At 54.7% G+C, this 18,536-nt stretch overlaps 2 protein-coding genes across 6 annotated transcripts in view; both read right to left on the bottom strand.

Annotated features, from left to right (window-relative positions):
- Positions 1-367: 367 nt before the first annotated feature.
- Positions 368-2,333, bottom strand: LOC127943001 (uncharacterized). Of its 5 annotated transcripts, none has more exons than XM_052539091.1 (2): positions 774-2,333; positions 368-473 (listed from the first exon to the last, which is right to left on the bottom strand). In XM_052539091.1, exon 1 carries the CDS (start codon positions 1,714-1,716, stop codon positions 970-972), a length of 747 nt encoding a protein of 248 aa, XP_052395051.1. In that variant the 5' UTR covers positions 1,717-2,333; the 3' UTR covers positions 368-473; positions 774-969. The 5 variants fall into 5 exon arrangements, with proteins under 5 accessions (XP_052395051.1, XP_052395052.1, XP_052395054.1 ...); XM_052539092.1 differs by lacking the exon at positions 368-473 and having other exon boundaries at positions 743-1,217; positions 1,248-2,333; XM_052539094.1 differs by lacking the exon at positions 368-473 and having other exon boundaries at positions 743-1,368; positions 1,411-2,333.
- A 1,983-nt stretch (positions 2,334-4,316) lies between these two features.
- Positions 4,317-18,536, bottom strand: part of LOC127942991 (hornerin-like) — a 225,032-nt gene continuing 210,812 nt past the window's right edge. Inside the window, exons 19-22 of the mRNA XM_052539059.1 lie at positions 16,420-17,049; positions 10,984-11,055; positions 4,763-4,846; positions 4,317-4,636 (exon numbers count right to left, since the gene is read on the bottom strand). Of these exons, the coding sequence (XP_052395019.1) occupies positions 4,461-4,636; positions 4,763-4,846; positions 10,984-11,055; positions 16,420-17,049 (962 nt within the window). The 3' untranslated portion in view covers positions 4,317-4,460. The remainder of the gene's footprint in view (positions 4,637-4,762; positions 4,847-10,983; positions 11,056-16,419; positions 17,050-18,536) is intronic.

Raw genomic sequence — 18,536 nt, 5'->3', positions numbered from 1 at the left:
CACATCCCTGACCCTTCTGTTGACTTCTTCCCTGACCTCATCCACTTCCATGTCCCTATACCTGGCCTTGACAGCTTCCCTGACCCTGTCCTTGTCCCCTTCCCTGACCTTGTCCCTGACCCTGACCTTGTCCCTGACCGCTTCCCTGACCCTGGCCTTGTCCCTGACCCTGTCCCTGACCGCTTCCCTGGCCTTGTCCCTGACTTCGTCCCTGGCCCTGGCCCTGACCGCTTCCCTGGCCTTGTCCCTGGCCTTGTCCGCTTCCCTGGCCCTGACCGCTTCCCTGGCCTTGTCCTGACCCTGTCCGCTTCCCTGGCCTTGTCCCTGACCGCTTCCCTGACCCTGGCCTTGTACCTGGCCTTGTCCCTGACCCTGGCCTTGTCCCTGTCCTTGGCCCTGACCGCTTCCCTGACCTTGTCCCTGTCCCTGACCCTGGCCTTGTCCCTGACCGCTTCCCTGACCTTGTCCCTGACCTTGTCCCTGACCGCGTCCCTGGCCCTGACCGCTTCCCTTGCCCTGTCCCTGACCTTGTCCCTGGCCGCTTCCCTGGCCCTGTCCCTGGCCCTGTCCCTGGCCCTGGCCCTGGCCCTGACCTTGTCCCTGACCTTGTCCCTGACCCGGTCCCTGACCGCTTCACTGGCCTTGTCCCTGTCCCTGACCCTGGCCTTGTCCCTGACCGCTTCCCTGACCGCGTCCCTGACCGCGTCCCTGACCGCGTCCCTGGCCGCTTCCCTGGCCGCTTCCCTGACCTTGTCCCTGACCGCTTCCCTGACCTTGTCCCTGGCCCTGTCCCTGGCCGCTCCCCTGGACCTGGACCTGGCCCTGGCCCTGACCTTGTCCCTGACCCGGTCCCTGACCGCTTCACTGGCCTTGGCCCTGACCCTGTCCCTGACCGCTTCCCTGGCCCTGTCCCTGGCCGCTTCCCTGGACCTGGCCCTGACCTTGTCCCTGACCCGGTCCCTGACCGCTTCACTGGCCTTGGCCCTGTCCCTGACCGCTTCCCTGGCCCTGTCCCTGACCGCTTCCCTGGCCCTGTCCCTGACCCTGGCCTTGTCCCTGAACTTGTCCCTGGCCCTGTCCCTGACCTTGTCCCTGTCCCTGACCGCTTCCCTGGCCTTGTCCCTGACCGCTTCCCTGGCCCTGTCCCTGACCCTGTCCCTGACCGCTTCCCTGGCCTTGTCCTTGACCCTGGCCTTGTCCCTGACCGCTTCCCTGGCCTTGTCCCTGTCCCTGACCGCTTCCCTGACCTTGTCCGCGTCCCTGACCGCGTCCCTGACCCTGACCGCATCCCTGACCGCGTCCCTGACCCTGACCGCTTCCCTGGCCCTGTCCCTGACCCTGGCCGCTTCCCTGGCCCTGTCCCTGACCCTGGCCGCTTCCCTGGCCCTGTCCCTGGCCCTGTCCCTGACCTTGGCCGCTTCCCTGGCCCTGTCCCTGACCTTGGCCGCTTCCCTGGCCCTGTCCCTGACCTTGTCCCTGACCCTGGCCCTGTCCCTGACCTTGTCCCTGACCCTGGCCCTGTCCCTGACCTTGTCCCTGACCCTGACCTTGTCCCTGACCCTGGCCCTGTCCCTGACCTTGTCCCTGACCCTGGCCCTGTCCCTGACCTTGTCCCTGACCTTGTCCCTGACCCTGGCCCTGTCCCTGACCCTGGCCCTGACCTTGTCCGCTTCCTTGGCCCTGTCCACGACCCGGTCCATGTCCCTGACAGCTCATTTGACCTCTTCCCTGACCACGTGGTTCGCTGCATGCAAAGCCACCGGTGGTTGGGCAACACTTCTGTGTGGCAGGACACTAGCCATCATGGAAACAGCTTTCAGCACACAGTGGGATCATCTCTGGTAAGGGACACTGACCCGGCTTCACTGCGTGCACACAGACGGTCAGCTTTAGTTTGTGCACATAGTCAGCCACTTCAATATACAGCACGACACACTCAAAGCATGAACAACAAGTTAGTATTATTCCTCTTTTGTGAAGTCATCCTGTGCATTAATCTATCCCAAGTGATAGATTCAAAACCTACTTCAGACGAGAACAAGGAAACATTTCTGCTTAAAACCAACATGGAATTCAACGGGTTACGGGTGTTGTTTTAAGACCCTTAGCAGCCATTAAATGAAACTCACTGAAAACAGGCAGCACACAAACAGGCCCACAGTCAAATCGACAGCATTTGTGTCCTCCAGGGCAGTCTTCATCAGAAGAACATCCTCGACGGGCCGGCACGAACGTCAGCGTCGCCGGACAAAAACCATCCACTAGAGGATTCAAGAGGATCATTTTCAGAGGCCAGAGAGTGTGGCTTCAGCATTTGTGTATCAGGGCTTTAAATACAGATTCTACGTGTGTGTTCAGATCAAGACTTTTAAAGCCTACACATTCCTAAACTGTTAATTACTCTCTAACACTGAGCCACTTGTTTCTGCATTTCTTCAGGTTGTGTAATGAAGTCAACAGATCTTGTCACCTGTGTTACGTCTTTGAATAGCATGAGCGATGCTCAAGTATCCGAACAGATACAACGAAGCAGCAATCAACGAGAAATCCACTCGAGCGGTCATCCTCCCGACCTGTGATCTCACAACAAACTCTGTTGGAAAAGGCCCTGAATTTGTGCGTCAGAAGAAGCACACAAAGCTAAACCAACACGTGTTGCTGCAGTAGCAAACTCTGTGTAAAATGGGTTCCTAAAAAATCCAAGGAGATCAATTCCAACGTTGATCAAGCTCACCTGCCTGTAGCTTTCCAGTAGTCTGGAAGGCCTTAATTAGCTTGTTCAGGTGTGTTTGATGGGGGTTGGATGAGCTGAAAGCTGCATTCAAGCCATGTCATAATAATTAAGGTAGCCTAATTACGAGAGGATTGTGCTTTTCTACGGCAACACAATCAACTGCGAAATGAATCTGCAGTGGTCAGGTGGTACAGCGGTCATGTTGTGATACCGTACAAGAATTAAAATATATATTAATAAGTTCACGGTGTTAATATTTACTCTGAATTCTCTAAACGGGGACAGATATTAAAAGCAGCTGTAACTGTTATGAATATGAGAATATGATGTTAGTTCTTTAAATGTAAACTAGTTGTGAGGGACTGATGTGTTTGTAGCGCCACCCATCGACCATTAAACACTGACCCGCAGCACAGGACTGATTAACTTGTAATCCATAGCCAGATAACTGAAATGAAGAACGAACTGCAATATTTCATAAAAGTACTAGTCAAACCATAGGATGGGTGTTAATTATTTTACTGTTCACATAATATTTTAGCTATAAAGCCGTATTTCAATTGCACGTAAATGGTTTGACTAGCAAAGACCCTAATGTTTCATAGTATTTATGTTTAAATTATACTGAAAACATTACACTGTTATGAAAATACTTGCAGTTTTGTAAAAGGTCTCATTAGGATTGTCTCATTACACCGTTTTGACCAGTAGGTGGAACCCGCGTGACACGAGTCAAATGACTCAAAACGGTGTATCTTTTTGTTGTTGACCGTCTGCCGCAGGATCATATATTTCTCCGTGCAATTCGCTAACAGGGGTCCATTGTTCATTCCAGTCATAGTTTTGCAGAAGAAGAGTAAAGGTTTAAATGATTATATATATTTTTTTAAATGGCCAAAGCAAGTGAAAACTGGGATGAAGACAGTGTGATCAACATTCTCAAAAACTAAAGTCTTTCATTCCCCCTTTTTCACCCCATTTATTTGACATGTAGACCTTTACTAACAACAGAGTTTAGCTCCAAACCTAGTTAAACACACCTAGTGGCCCTGAAAGACCGGAGTTGCCTATCCCTGATCTACAGCAAGCCTCTGTGTGTTTCATGTTGGACTCTTCAAATGAAAAAGGCATTGAGGTTTCTTTCAGTGTTTGAGCCGTCTTGCGGTTTCTGAATTCCATTTACATACAAATAGCTAGTTAGTGTATAGTTTTAAATGAAACTAAATTTTTACCGTTAGTATAGGTGAGACAAGAGTGATTAGAAATTTAAGAATTAAACTTCATTGCATTTAAACAGTTCTGCTCACGTAAAAGGTTTCTATTTGGATGAGGGTAAGCCTCTATGAAACTACACATTACTCAGCAGAGAGTTTACGAACTACGTCCTGACTTACGAACAACTGGTGCAACCAAATAGTGTAGATTTAGTTACAAACTAGCTAGTGGTTATTAAAGCCTTGTGGTCTTAACGTTCTAATTTAAGAACTTACGAATGGCTGGTGCAACCCTACCCAGGTCTCAAGGAGAGGAACTTAAAAGCACTGTGAGAAACAGCCAAATAATACCAAAAAAAAACCAACTCTTCAAATCAAGCAATTCTTTATTTGAGGTGGAGTAGACCGAAAAGCTTTCAAAACAGTTGAGCAAACAAGAAAACCATGCCATAGGATTAACACTGAATTGAAAAGATCTCCAGTAAGCATTAAGCAAAAGTCCCATGTCCACTTCAATGACCACATCCCTGACCCTTCTGTTGACTTCTTCCCTGACCCTGTCCGCTTCCCTGACCTTGTCCCTGTCCCTGACCCTGGCCTTGTCCCTGACCGCTTCCCTGACCTTGTCCCTGTCCCTGACCCTGGCCTTGTCCCTGACCGCTTCCCTGACCCTGGCCTTGTCCCTGACCTTGTCCCTGACCGCTTCCCTGGCCCTGACCGCTTCCCTGGCCCTGTCCCTGACCGCTTCCCTGGCCCTGTCCCTGACCGCTTCCCTGGCCCTGTCCCTGGCCGCTTCCCTGGCCCTGTCCCTGACCCTGTCCCTGACCGCGTCCCTGGCCCTGTCCCTGGCCTTGTCCGCTTCCCTGGCCCTGACCGCTTCCCTGGCCCTGTCCCTGGCCTTGTCCCTGACCGCTTCCCTGGCCCTGTCCCTGGCCGCTTCCCTGGCCTTGTCCCTGACCCTGTCCCTGGCCGCTTCCCTGGCCCTGTCCCTGACCCTGACCGCTTCCCTGGCCCTGTCCCTGACCCTGTCCCTGACCGCTTCCCTGTCCCTGACCCTGACCCTGTCCCTGACCGCTTCCCTGTCCCTGTCCCTGACCCTGTCCCTGACCGCTTCCCTGGCCCTGTCCCTGACCGCTTCCCTGGCCCTGTCCCTGGCCTTGTCCCTGACCGCTTCCCTGGCCCTGTCCCTGGCCCTGTCCCTGACCGCTTCCCTGGCCCTGTCCCTGACCGCTTCCCTGACCGCTTCCCTGGCCCTGTCCTTGTCCCTGACCTTGACCTTGTCCCTGTCCTTGGCCCTGACCCTGGCCTTGTCCCTGGCCTTGACCCTGGCCTTGACCCTGGCCTTGACCCTGGCCCTGGCCGCTTCCCTGGCCTTGTCCCTGACCCTGGCCTTGTCCCTGGCCCTGGCCCTGGCCTTGTCCCTGGCCCTGGCCTTGTCCCTGGCCCTGACCGCTTCCCTGGCCCTGTCCCTGGCCTTGTCCCTGTCCTTGGCCTTGTCCCTGTCCTTGGCCTTGTCCCTGTCCTTGGCCTTGTCCCTGTCCCTGGCCTTGTCCCTGGCCTTGTCCCTGACCCTGGCCTTGTCCCTGTCCTTGTCCTTGGCCCTGACCGCTTCCCCGGCCCTGTCCCTGGCCTTGTCCTTGACCTTGGCCTTGTCCCTGTCCTTGGCCCTGACCCTGTCCTTGGCCCTGTCCTTGGCCCTGACCCTGGCCCTGTCCCTGGCCTTGTCCCTGTCCTTGTCCCTGGCCCTGGCCTTGGCCTTGTCCCTGACCACTTCCCTGGCCTTGTCCCTGACCGCTTCCCTGGCCCTGTCCCTGACCTTGTCCCTGACCGCTTCCCTGGCCCTGTCCCTGGCCTTGTCCCTGACCGCTTCCCTGGCCCTGTCCCTGGCCCTGTCCCTGACCGCTTCCCTGGCCCTGTCCCTGACCGCTTCCCTGGCCCTGTCCCTGACCGCTTCCCTGGCCCTGTCCTTGTCCCTGACCTTGACCTTGTCCCTGTCCTTGGCCCTGACCCTGGCCTTGTCCCTGGCCTTGACCCTGGCCTTGTCCCTGGCCTTGACCCTGGCCCTGGCCGCTTCCCTGGCCTTGTCCCTGACCCTGGCCTTGTCCCTGGCCCTGGCCCTGGCCTTGTCCCTGGCCCTGGCCTTGTCCCTGGCCCTGACCGCTTCCCTGGCCCTGTCCCTGGCCTTGTCCCTGTCCTTGGCCTTGTCCCTGTCCTTGGCCTTGTCCCTGTCCTTGGCCTTGTCCCTGTCCCTGGCCTTGTCCCTGGCCTTGTCCCTGACCCTGGCCTTGTCCCTGTCCTTGTCCTTGGCCCTGACCGCTTCCCCGGCCCTGTCCCTGGCCTTGTCCTTGACCTTGGCCTTGTCCCTGTCCTTGGCCCTGACCCTGTCCTTGACCCTGTCCTTGGCCCTGACCCTGGCCCTGTCCCTGGCCTTGTCCCTGTCCTTGTCCCTGGCCCTGGCCTTGGCCTTGTCCCTGACCACTTCCCTGGCCTTGTCCCTGACCGCTTCCCTGGCCTTGTCCCTGTCCCTGACCTTGTCCCTGACCGCGTCCCTGGCCCTGTCCTTGTCCCTGGCCCTGTCCCTGACCGCTTCCCTGGCCCTGGCCCTGACCGCTTCCCTGGCCCTGACCGCTTCCCTGGCCCTGTCCCTGACCCTGTCCCTGTCCGCTTCCCTGCCCTTGTCCCAGACCCTGACCGCTTCCCTGGCCCTGTCCCTGACCCTGACCCTGGCCCTGGCCTTGTCCCTGACCCTGGCCCTGACCGCTTCCCTGGCCCTGGCCCTGGCCCTGGCCTTGTCCCTGGCCGCTTCCCTAACCTTGTCCCTGTCCGCTTCCCTGACCTTGTCCCTGTCCCTGACCGCGTCCCTGGCCCTGACCGCTTCCCTGGCCTTGTCCCTGACCTTGTCCCTGGCCCTGTCCCTGTCCACTTCCCTGGCCCTGTCCCTGACCCTGGCCGCTTCCCTGGCCCTGTCCCTGACCCTGGCCGCTTCCCTGGCCCTGTCCCTGACCTTGGCCGCTTCCCTGGCCCTGTCCCTGACCCTGGCCGCTTCCCTGGCCCTGTCCCTGGCCGCTTCCCTGGCCCTGTCCCTGACCCTGGCCGCTTCCCTGGCCCTGTCCACGAACCGGTCCATGTCCCTGACAGCTCATCTGACCTCTTCCCTGACCACGTGGTTCGCTGCATGCAAAGCCACCGGTGGTTGGGCAACACTTCTGTGTGGCAGGACACTGGCCATCATGGAAACAGCTTTCAGCACACAGTGGGATCATCTCTGGTAAGGGACACTGACCCGGCTTCACTGCGTGCACACAGACGGTCAGCTTTAGTTTGTGCACATAGTCAGCCACTTCAATATACAGCACGACACACTCAAAGCATGAACAGCAAGTTAGTATTATTCCTCTTTTGTGAAGTCATCCTGTGCATTAATCTATCCTAAGTGATAGATTCAAAACCTACTTCAGACGAGAACAAGGAAAAATTTCTGCTTAAAACCAACATGGAATTCAACGGGTTACGGGTGTTGTTTTAAGACCCTTAGCAGCCATTAAATGAAACTCACTGAAAACAGGCAGCACACAAACAGGCCCACAGTCAAATCGACAGCATTTGTGTCCTCCAGGGCAGTCTTCATCAGAAGAACATCCTCGACGGGCCGGCACGAACGTCAGCGTCGCCGGACAAAAACCATCCACTAGAGGATTCAAGAGGATCATTTTCAGAGGCCAGAGAGTGTGGCTTCAGCATTTGTGTATCAGGGCTTTAAATACAGATTCTACGTGTCTGTTCAGATCAAGACTTTTAAAGCCTACACATTCCTAAACTGTTAATTACTCTCTAACACTGAGCCACTTGTTTCTGCATTTCTTCAGGTTGTGTAATGAAGTCAACAGATCTTGTCACCTGTGTTACGTCTTTGAATAGCATGAGCGATGCTCAAGTATCCGAACAGATACAACAAAGCAGCAATCAACGAGAAATCCACTCGAGCGGTCATCCTCCCGACCTGTGATCTCACAACAAACTCTGCTGGAAAAGGCCCTGAATTTGTGCGTCAGAAGAAGCACACAAAGCTAAACCAACACGTGTTGCTGCAGTAGCAAACTCTGTGTAAAATGGGTTCCTAAAAAATCCAAGGAGATCAATTCCAACGTTGATCAAGCTCACCTGCCTGTAGCTTTCCAGTAGTCTGGAAGGCCTTAATTAGCTTGTTCAGGTGTGTTTGATGGGGGTTGGATGAGCTGAAAGCTGCATTCAAGCCATGTCATAATAATTAAGGTAGCCTAATTACGAGAGGATTGTGCTTTTCTACGGCAACACAATCAACTGCGAAATGAATCTGCAGTGGTCAGGTGGTACAGCGGTCATGTTGTGATACCGTACAAGAATTAAAATATATATTAATAAGTTCACGGTGTTAATATTTACTCTGAATTCTCTAAACGGGGACAGATATTAAAAGCAGCTGTAACTGTTATGAATATGAGAATATGATGTTAGTTCTTTAAATGTAAACTAGTTGTGAGGGACTGATGTGTTTGTAGCGCCACCCATCGACCATTAAACACTGACCCGCAGCACAGGACTGATTAACTTGTAATCCATAGCCAGATAACTGAAATGAAGAACGAACTGCAATATTTCATAAAAGTACTAGTCAAACCATAGGATGGGTGTTAATTATTTTACTGTTCACATAATATTTTAGCTATAAAGCCGTATTTCAATTGCACGTAAATGGTTTGACTAGCAAAGACCCTAATGTTTCATAGTATTTATGTTTAAATTATACTGAAAACATTACACTGTTATGAAAATACTTGCAGTTTTGTAAAAGGTCTCATTAGGATTGTCTCATTACACCGTTTTGACCAGTAGGTGGAACCCGCGTGACACGAGTCAAATGACTCAAAACGGTGTATCTTTTTGTTGTTGACCGTATGCCGCAGGATCATATATTTCTCCGTGCAATTCGCTAACAGGGGTCCATTGTTCATTCCAGTCATAGTTTTGCAGAAGAAGAGTAAAGGTTTAAATGATTATATATTTTTTTTTAAATGGCCAAAGCAAGTGAAAACTGGGATGAAGACAGTGTGATCAACATTCTCAAAAACTAAAGTCTTTCATTCCCCCTTTTTCACCCCATTTATTTGACATGTAGACCTTTACTAACAACAGAGTTTAGCTCCAAACCTAGTTAAACACACCTAGTGGCCCTGAAAGACCGGAGTTGCCTATCCCTGATCTACAGCAAGCCTCTGTCTGTTTCATGTTGGACTCTTCAAACGAAAAAGGCATTGAGGTTTCTTTCAGTGTTTGAGCCGTCTTGCGGTTTCTGAATTCCATTTACATACAAATAGCTAGTTAGTGTATAGTTTTAAATGAAACTAAATTTTTACCGTTAGTATAGGTGAGACAAGAGTGATTAGAAATTTAAGAATTAAACTTCATTGCATTTAAACAGTTCTGCTCACGTAAAAGGTTTCTATTTGGATGAGGGTAAGCCTCTATGAAACTACACATTACTCAGCAGAGAGTTTACGAACTACGTCCTGACTTACGAACAACTGGTGCAACCAAATAGTGTAGATTTAGTCACAAACTAGCTAGTGGTTATTAAAGCCTTGTGGTCTTAACGTTCTAATTTAAGAACTTACGAATGGCTGGTGCAACCCTACCCAGGTCTCAAGGAGAGGAACTTAAAAGCACTGTGAGAAACAGCCAAATAATACCAAAAAAAAACCAACTCTTCAAATCAAGCAATTCTTTATTTGAGGTGGAGCAGACCGAAAAGCTTTCAAAACAGTTGAGCAAACAAGGAAACCATGCCATAGGATTAACACTGAATTGAAAAGATCTCCAGTAAGCATTAAGCAAAAGTCCCATGTCCACTTCAATGACCACATCCCTGACCCTTCTGTTGACTTCTTCCCTGACCTCTTCCACTTCCATGTCCCTGTACCTGGCCTTGACAGCTTCCCTGACCCTGTCCGCTTCCCTGACCTTGTCCCTGTCCCTGACCCTGGCCTTGTCCCTGACCGCTTCCCTGACCTTGTCCCTGTCCCTGACCCTGGCCTTGTCCCTGTCCCTGACCCTGGCCTTGTCCCTGACCGCTTCCCTGACCCTGGCCTTGTCCCTGACCTTGTCCCTGACCGCTTCCCTGGCCCTGACCGCTTCCCTGGCCTTGTCCCTGGCCTTGTCCCTGACCGCTTCCCTGGCCCTGTCCCTGACCGCTTCCCTGGCCCTGTCCCTGGCCGCTTCCCTGGCCCTGTCCCTGGCCTTGTCCGCTTCCCTGGCCCTGACCGCTTCCCTGGCCTTGTCCGCTTCCCTGGCCCTGACCGCTTCCCTGGCCTTGTCCCTGGCCTTGTCCCTGGCCGCTTCCCTGGCCCTGTCCCTGACCCTGTCCCTGGCCGCTTCCCTGTCCCTGACCGCTTCCCTGGCCCTGTCCCTGACCCTGTCCCTGACCGCTTCCCTGGCCCTGTCCCTGACCCTGTCCCAGACCGCTTCCCTGTCCCTGACCCTGTCCCTGACCGCTTCCCTGTCCCTGGCCCTGTCCCTGACCGCTTCCCTGGCCCTGTCCCTGACCCTGTCCCTGACCGCTTCCCTGGCCCTGTCCCTGACCCTGTCCCTGACCGCGTCCCTGGCCCTGTCCCTGGCCTTGTCCGCTTCCCTGTCCCTGTCCCTGACCGCTTCCCTGGCCTTGTCCCTGGCCCTGTCCCTGACCGCTTCCCTGGCCCTGTCCCTGGCCGCTTCCCTGGCCTTGTCCCTGACCCTGTCCCTGGCCGCTTCCCTTGCCCTGTCCCTGACCCTGTCCCTGACCGCTTCCCTGGCCCTGTCCCTGACCGCTTCCCTGGCCCTGTCCCTGACCCTGTCCCTGACCCTGTCCCTGACCACTTCCCTGGCCCTGTCCCTGACCTTGTCCCTGACCGCTTCCCTGGCCCTGTCCCTGACCTTGTCCCTGACCGCTTCCCTGGCCCTGTCCCTGACCTTGTCCCTGACCGCTTCCCTGTCCCTGACCGCTTCCCTGGCCCTGTCCCTGACCGCTTCCCTGGCCCTGTCCCTGACCCTGTCCCTGACCGCTTCCCTGGCCCTGTCCTTGTCCCTGACCTTGACCTTGGCCTTGTCCCTGTCCTTGGCCCTGACCTTGGCCTTGTCCCTGTCCTTGGCCCTGACCTTGGCCTTGTCCCTGTCCTTGGCCCTGACCCTGGCCTTGTCCCTGTCCTTGTCCCTGACCCTGGCCGCTTCCCTGGCCTTGTCCCTGACCCTGGCCTTGTCCCTGGCCTTGTCCCTGGCCTTGTCCCTGACCCTGGCCTTGTCCCTGGCCCTGACCGCTTCCCTGGCCCTGTCCCTGGCCTTGTCCTTGGCCTTGTCCCTGTCCTTGGCCTTGTCCCATTCCCTGGCCTTGTCCCTGGCCTTGTCCCTGACCCTGGCCTTGTCCCTGACCCTGGCCTTGGCCCTGACCCTGGCCTTGGCCCTGACCGCTTCCCTGGCCCTGTCCCTGGCCTTGTCCTTGACCTTGGCCTTGTCCCTGTCCTTGGCCTTGTCCCTGTCCTTGGCCCTGTCCTTGGCCCTGACCCTGGCCTTGTCCCTGTCCTTGGCCCTGACCCTGGCCTTGGCCCTGACCGCTTCCTTGGCCTTGTCCCTGACCGCTTCCCTGGCCTTGTCCCTGACCGCTTCCCTGGCCTTGTCCCTGTCCCTGACCTTGTCCCTGACCGCGTCCCTGGCCCTGTCCTTGTCCCTGGCCCTGTCCCTGGCCGCTTCCCTGGCCCTGTCCCTGACCGCTTCCCTGGCCCTGGCCCTGACCCTGGCCTTGTCCCTGACCGCTTCCCTGGCCTTGTCCCTGACCGCTTCCCTGGCCCTGTCCCTGACCTTGTCCCAGACCCTGACCGCTTCCCTGGCCCTGTCCCTGACCCTGTCCCTGACCGCTTCCCTGGCCCTGGCCCTGTCCCTGGCCTTGTCCCTGTCCCTGGCCCTGCCCTTGTCCCTGGCCTTGTCCCTGGCCGCTTCCCTGACCTTGTCCCTGTCCCTGACCGCGTCCCTGACCGCGTCCCTGACCGCGTCCCTGGCCCTGACCGCTTCCTTGTCCCTGACCTTGTCCCTGGCCCTGTCCCTGTCCACTTCCCTGGCCCTGTCCCTGACCCTGGCCGCTTCCCTGGCCCTGTCCCTGACCCTGGCCGCTTCCCTGGCCCTGTCCCTGACCCTGGCCGCTTCCCTGGCCCTGTCCCTGACCCTGGCCCTGTCCCTGACCCTGGCCGCTTCCCTGGCCCTGTCCCTGACCCTGGCCGCTTCCCTGGCCCTGTCCCTGACCCTGGCCGCTTCCCTGGCCCTGTCCCTGACCCTGGCCGCTTCCCTGGCCCTGTCCCTGACCCTGGCCGCTTCCCTGGCCCTGTCCCTGACCCTGGCCGCTTCCCTGGCCCTGTCCACGAACCGGTCCGCTTCCCTGGCCCTGTCCACGAACCGGTCCATGTCCCTGACAGCTCATCTGACCTCTTCCCTGACCACGTGGTTCGCTGCATGCAAAGCCACCGGTGGTTGGGCAACACTTCTGTGTGGCAGGACACTGGCCATCATGGAAACAGCTTTCAGCACACAGTGGGATCATCTCTGGTAAGGGACACTGACCCGGCTTCACTGCGTGCACACAGACGGTCAGCTTTAGTTTGTGCACATAGTCAGCCACTTCAATATACAGCACGACACACTCAAAGCATGAACAGCAAGTTAGTATTATTCCTCTTTTGTGAAGTCATCCTGTGCATTAATCTATCCTAAGTGATAGATTCAAAACCTACTTCAGACGAGAACAAGGAAAAATTTCTGCTTAAAACCAACATGGAATTCAACGGGTTACGGGTGTTGTTTTAAGACCCTTAGCAGCCATTAAATGAAACTCACTGAAAACAGGCAGCACACAAACAGGCCCACAGTCAAATCGACAGCATTTGTGTCCTCCAGGGCAGTCTTCATCAGAAGAACATCCTCGACGGGCCGGCACGAACGTCAGCGTCGCCGGACAAAAACCATCCACTAGAGGATTCAAGAGGATCATTTTCAGAGGCCAGAGAGTGTGGCTTCAGCATTTGTGTATCAGGGCTTTAAATACAGATTCTACGTGTCTGTTCAGATCAAGACTTTTAAAGCCTACACATTCCTAAACTGTTAATTACTCTCTAACACTGAGCCACTTGTTTCTGCATTTCTTCAGGTTGTGTAATGAAGTCAACAGATCTTGTCACCTGTGTTACGTCTTTGAATAGCATGAGCGATGCTCAAGTATCCGAACAGATACAACAAAGCAGCAATCAACGAGAAATCCACTCGAGCGGTCATCCTCCCGACCTGTGATCTCACAACAAACTCTGCTGGAAAAGGCCCTGAATTTGTGCGTCAGAAGAAGCACACAAAGCTAAACCAACACGTGTTGCTGCAGTAGCAAACTCTGTGTAAAATGGGTTCCTAAAAAATCCAAGGAGATCAATTCCAACGTTGATCAAGCTCACCTGCCTGTAGCTTTCCAGTAGTCTGGAAGGCCTTAATTAGCTTGTTCAGGTGTGTTTGATGGGGGTTGGATGAGCTGAAAGCTGCATTCAAGCCATGTCATAATAATTAAGGTAGCCTAATTACGAGAGGATTGTGCTTTTCTACGGCAACACAATCAACTGCGAAATGAATCTGCAGTGGTCAGGTGGTACAGCGGTCATGTTGTGATACCGTACAAGAATTAAAATATATATTAATAAGTTCACGGTGTTAATATTTACTCTGAATTCTCTAAACGGGGACAGATATTAAAAGCAGCTGTAACTGTTATGAATATGAGAATATGATGTTAGTTCTTTAAATGTAAACTAGTTGTGAGGGACTGATGTGTTTGTAGCGCCACCCATCGACCATTAAACACTGACCCGCAGCACAGGACTGATTAACTTGTAATCCATAGCCAGATAACTGAAATGAAGAACGAACTGCAATATTTCATAAAAGTACTAGTCAAACCATAGGATGGGTGTTAATTATTTTACTGTTCACATAATATTTTAGCTATAAAGCCGTATTTCAATTGCACGTAAATGGTTTGACTAGCAAAGACCCTAATGTTTCATAGTATTTATGTTTAAATTATACTGAAAACATTACACTGTTATGAAAATACTTGCAGTTTTGTAAAAGGTCTCATTAGGATTGTCTCATTACACCGTTTTGACCAGTAGGTGGAACCCGCGTGACACGAGTCAAATGACTCAAAACGGTGTATCTTTTTGTTGTTGACCGTATGCCGCAGGATCATATATTTCTCCGTGCAATTCGCTAACAGGGGTCCATTGTTCATTCCAGTCATAGTTTTGCAGAAGAAGAGTAAAGGTTTAAATGATTATATATTTTTTTTTAAATGGCCAAAGCAAGTGAAAACTGGGATGAAGACAGTGTGATCAACATTCTCAAAAACTAAAGTCTTTCATTCCCCCTTTTTCACCCCATTTATTTGACATGTAGACCTTTACTAACAACAGAGTTTAGCTCCAAACCTAGTTAAACACACCTAGTGGCCCTGAAAGACCGGAGTTGCCTATCCCTGATCTACAGCAAGCCTCTGTCTGTTTCATGTTGGACTCTTCAAACGAAAAAGGCATTGAGGTTTCTTTCAGTGTTTGAGCCGTCTTGCGGTTTCTGAATTCCATTTACATACAAATAGCTAGTTAGTGTATAGTTTTAAATGAAACTAAATTTTTACCGTTAGTATAGGTGAGACAAGAGTGATTAGAAATTTAAGAATTAAACTTCATTGCATTTAAACAGTTCTGCTCACGTAAAAGGTTTCTATTTGGATGAGGGTAAGCCTCTATGAAACTACACATTACTCAGCAGAGAGTTTACGAACTACGTCCTGACTTACGAACAACTGGTGCAACCAAATAGTGTAGATTTAGTCACAAACTAGCTAGTGGTTATTAAAGCCTTGTGGTCTTAACGTTCTAATTTAAGAACTTACGAATGGCTGGTGCAACCCTACCCAGGTCTCAAGGAGAGGAACTTAAAAGCACTGTGAGAAACAGCCAAATAATACCAAAAAAAAACCCAACTCTTCAAATCAAGCAATTCTTTATTTGAGGTGGAGCAGACCGAAAAGCTTTCAAAACAGTTGAGCAAACAAGGAAACCATGCCATAGGATTAACACTGAATTGAAAAGATCTCCAGTAAGCATTAAGCAAAAGTCCCATGTCCACTTCAATGACCACATCCCTGACCCTTCTGTTGACTTCTTCCCTGACCTCTTCCACTTCCATGTCCCTGTACCTGGCCTTGACAGCTTCCCTGACCCTGTCCGCTTCCCTGACCTTGTCCCTGTCCCTGACCCTGGCCTTGTCCCTGACCGCTTCCCTGACCTTGTCCCTGTCCCTGACCCTGGCCTTGTCCCTGTCCCTGACCCTGGCCTTGTCCCTGACCGCTTCCCTGACCCTGGCCTTGTCCCTGACCTTGTCCCTGACCGCTTCCCTGGCCTTGTCCCTGGCCTTGTCCCTGACCGCTTCCCTGGCCCTGTCCCTGACCGCTTCCCTGGCCCTGTCCCTGGCCGCTTCCCTGGCCCTGTCCCTGGCCTTGTCCGCTTCCCTGGCCCTGACCGCTTCCCTGGCCCTGTCCGCTTCCCTGGCCCTGTCCGCTTCCCTGGCCTTGTCCCTGGCCTTGTCCCTGGCCGCTTCCCTGGCCCTGTCCCTGACCCTGTCCCTGGCCGCTTCCCTGTCCCTGACCGCTTCCCTGGCCCTGTCCCTGACCGCTTCCCTGGCCCTGTCCCTGACCCTGTCCCTGACCCTGTCCCAGACCGCGTCCCTGTCCCTGACCCTGTCCCTGACCGCTTCCCTGTCCCTGACCCTGTCCCTGACCGCTTCCCTGGCCCTGTCCCTGTCCCTGACCGCTTCCCTGTCCCTGTCCCTGACCCTGTCCCTGACCACTTCCCTGGCCTTGTCCCTGACCCTGTCCCTGACCGCGTCCCTGGCCCTGTCCCTGGCCTTGTCCGCTTCCCTGGCCCTGTCCCTGACCGCTTCCCTGGCCGCTTCCCTGGCCCTGTCCCTGGCCGCTTCCCTGGCCTTGTCCCTGACCCTGTCCCTGGCCGCTTCCCTGGCCCTGTCCCTGACCCTGTCCCTGACCGCTTCCCTGGCCCTGTCCCTGACCGCTTCCCTGGCCCTGTCCCTGACCCTGTCCCTGACCGCTTCCCTGTCCCTGTCCCTGACCCTGTCCCTGACCACTTCCCTGGCCCTGTCCCTGACCTTGTCCCTGACCGCTTCCCTGGCCCTGTCCCTGACCTTGTCCCTGACATCTTCCCTGGCCCTGTCCCTGACCTTGTCCCTGACCGCTTCCCTGTCCCTGACCGCTTCCCTGGCCCTGTCCCTGACCGCTTCCCTGGCCCTGTCCCTGACCGCTTCCCTGGCCCTGTCCCTGACCCTGTCCGCTTCACTGGCCCTGTCCTTGTCCCTGACCTTGACCTTGACCTTGGCCTTGTCCCTGTCCTTGGCCCTGACCCTGGCCTTGTCCCTGTCCTTGGCCCTGACCCTGGCCTTGTCCCTGTCCTTGGCCCTGACCCTGGCCGCTTCCCTGGCCTTGTCCCTGACCCTGGCCTTGTCCCTGGCCTTGTCCCTGACCCTGGCCTTGTCCCTGGCCCTGACTGCTTCCCTGGCCCTGTCCCTGGCCTTGTCCTTGGCCTTGTCCCTGTCCTTGGCCTTGTCCCTGTCCCTGGCCTTGTCCCTGGCCTTGTCCCTGACCCTGGCCTTGTCCCTGACCCTGGCCTTGGCCCTGACCGCTTCCCTGGCCCTGTCCCTGGCCTTGTCCTTGACCTTGGCCTTGTCCCTGTCCTTGGCCTTGTCCCTGTCCTTGGCCCTGTCCTTGGCCCTGACCCTGGCCTTGTCCCTGTCCTTGGCCCTGACCCTGGCCTTGGCCCTGACCGCTTCCTTGGCCTTGTCCCTGACCGCTTCCCTGGCCTTGTCCCTGACCGCTTCCCTGGCCTTGTCCCTGTCCCTGACCGCGTCCCTGGCCCTGTCCTTGTCCCTGGCCCTGTCCCTGGCCGCTTCCCTGGCCCTGTCCCTGACCGCTTCCCTGGCCCTGGCCCTGACCCTGGCCTTGTCCCTGACCGCTTCCCTGGCCCTGTCCCTGACCGCTTCCCTGGCCCTGTCCCTGACCCTGTCCCTGTCCGCTTCCCTGGCCTTGTCCCAGACCCTGACCGCTTCCCTGGCCCTGTCCCTGACCCTGTCCCTGACCGCTTCCCTGGCCCTGGCCCTGTCCCTGGCCCTGGCCTTGTCCCTGTCCCTGGCCCTGTCCCTGGCCTTGTCCCTGGCCTTGTCCCTGGCCGCTTCCCTGACCTTGTCCCTGTCCCTGACCGCGTCCCTGACCGCGTCCCTGGCCCTGACCGCTTCCCTGGCCTTGTCCCTGACCTTGTCCCTGGCCCTGTCCCTGTCCACTTCCCTGGCCCTGTCCCTGACCTTGGCCGCTTCCCTGGCCCTGTCCCTGACCCTGGCCGCTTCCCTGGCCCTGTCCCTGACCCTGGCCGCTTCCCTGGCCCTGTCCCTGACCCTGGCCGCTTCCCTGGCCCTGACCCTGGCCGCTTCCCTGGCCCTGTCCCTGACCCTGGCCCTGTCCCTGACCCTGGCCGCTTCCCTGGCCCTGTCCCTGACCCTGGCCGCTTCCCTGGCCCTGTCCCTGACCCTGGCCGCTTCCCTGGCCCTGTCCACGAACCGGTCCATGTCCCTGACAGCTCATCTGACCTCTTCCCTGACCACGTGGTTCGCTGCATGCAAAGCCACCGGTGGTTGGGCAACACTTCTGTGTGGCAGGACACTGGCCATCATGGAAACAGCTTTCAGCACACAGTGGGATCATCTCTGGTAAGGGACACTGACCCGGCTTCACTGCGTGCACACAGACGGTCAGCTTTAGTTTGTGCACATAGTCAGCCACTTCAATATACAGCACGACACACTCAAAGCATGAACAGCAAGTTAGTATTATTCCTCTTTTGTGAAGTCATCCTGTGCATTAATCTATCCTAAGTGATAGATTCAAAACCTACTTCAGACGAGAACAAGGAAAAATTTCTGCTTAAAACCAACATGGAATTCAACGGGTTACGGGTGTTGTTTTAAGACCCTTAGCAGCCATTAAATGAAACTCACTGAAAACAGGCAGCACACAAACAGGCCCACAGTCAAATCGACAGCATTTGTGTCCTCCAGGGCAGTCTTCATCAGAAGAACATCCTCGACGGGCCGGCACGAACGTCAGCGTCGCCGGACAAAAACCATCCACTAGAGGATTCAAGAGGATCATTTTCAGAGGCCAGAGAGTGTGGCTTCAGCATTTGTGTATCAGGGCTTTAAATACAGATTCTACGTGTCTGTTCAGATCAAGACTTTTAAAGCCTACACATTCCTAAACTGTTAATTACTCTCTAACACTGAGCCACTTGTTTCTGCATTTCTTCAGGTTGTGTAATGAAGTCAACAGATCTTGTCACCTGTGTTACGTCTTTGAATAGCATGAGCGATGCTCAAGTATCCGAACAGATACAACAAAGCAGCAATCAACGAGAAATCCACTCGAGCGGTCATCC

The sequence above is a fragment of the Carassius gibelio genome, chromosome A22, assembly GCF_023724105.1.
Source record: "Carassius gibelio isolate Cgi1373 ecotype wild population from Czech Republic chromosome A22, carGib1.2-hapl.c, whole genome shotgun sequence".
Lineage (NCBI taxonomy): Eukaryota > Metazoa > Chordata > Actinopteri > Cypriniformes > Cyprinidae > Carassius > Carassius gibelio.
This window is presented reverse-complemented; position numbering and strand designations above follow the sequence as displayed.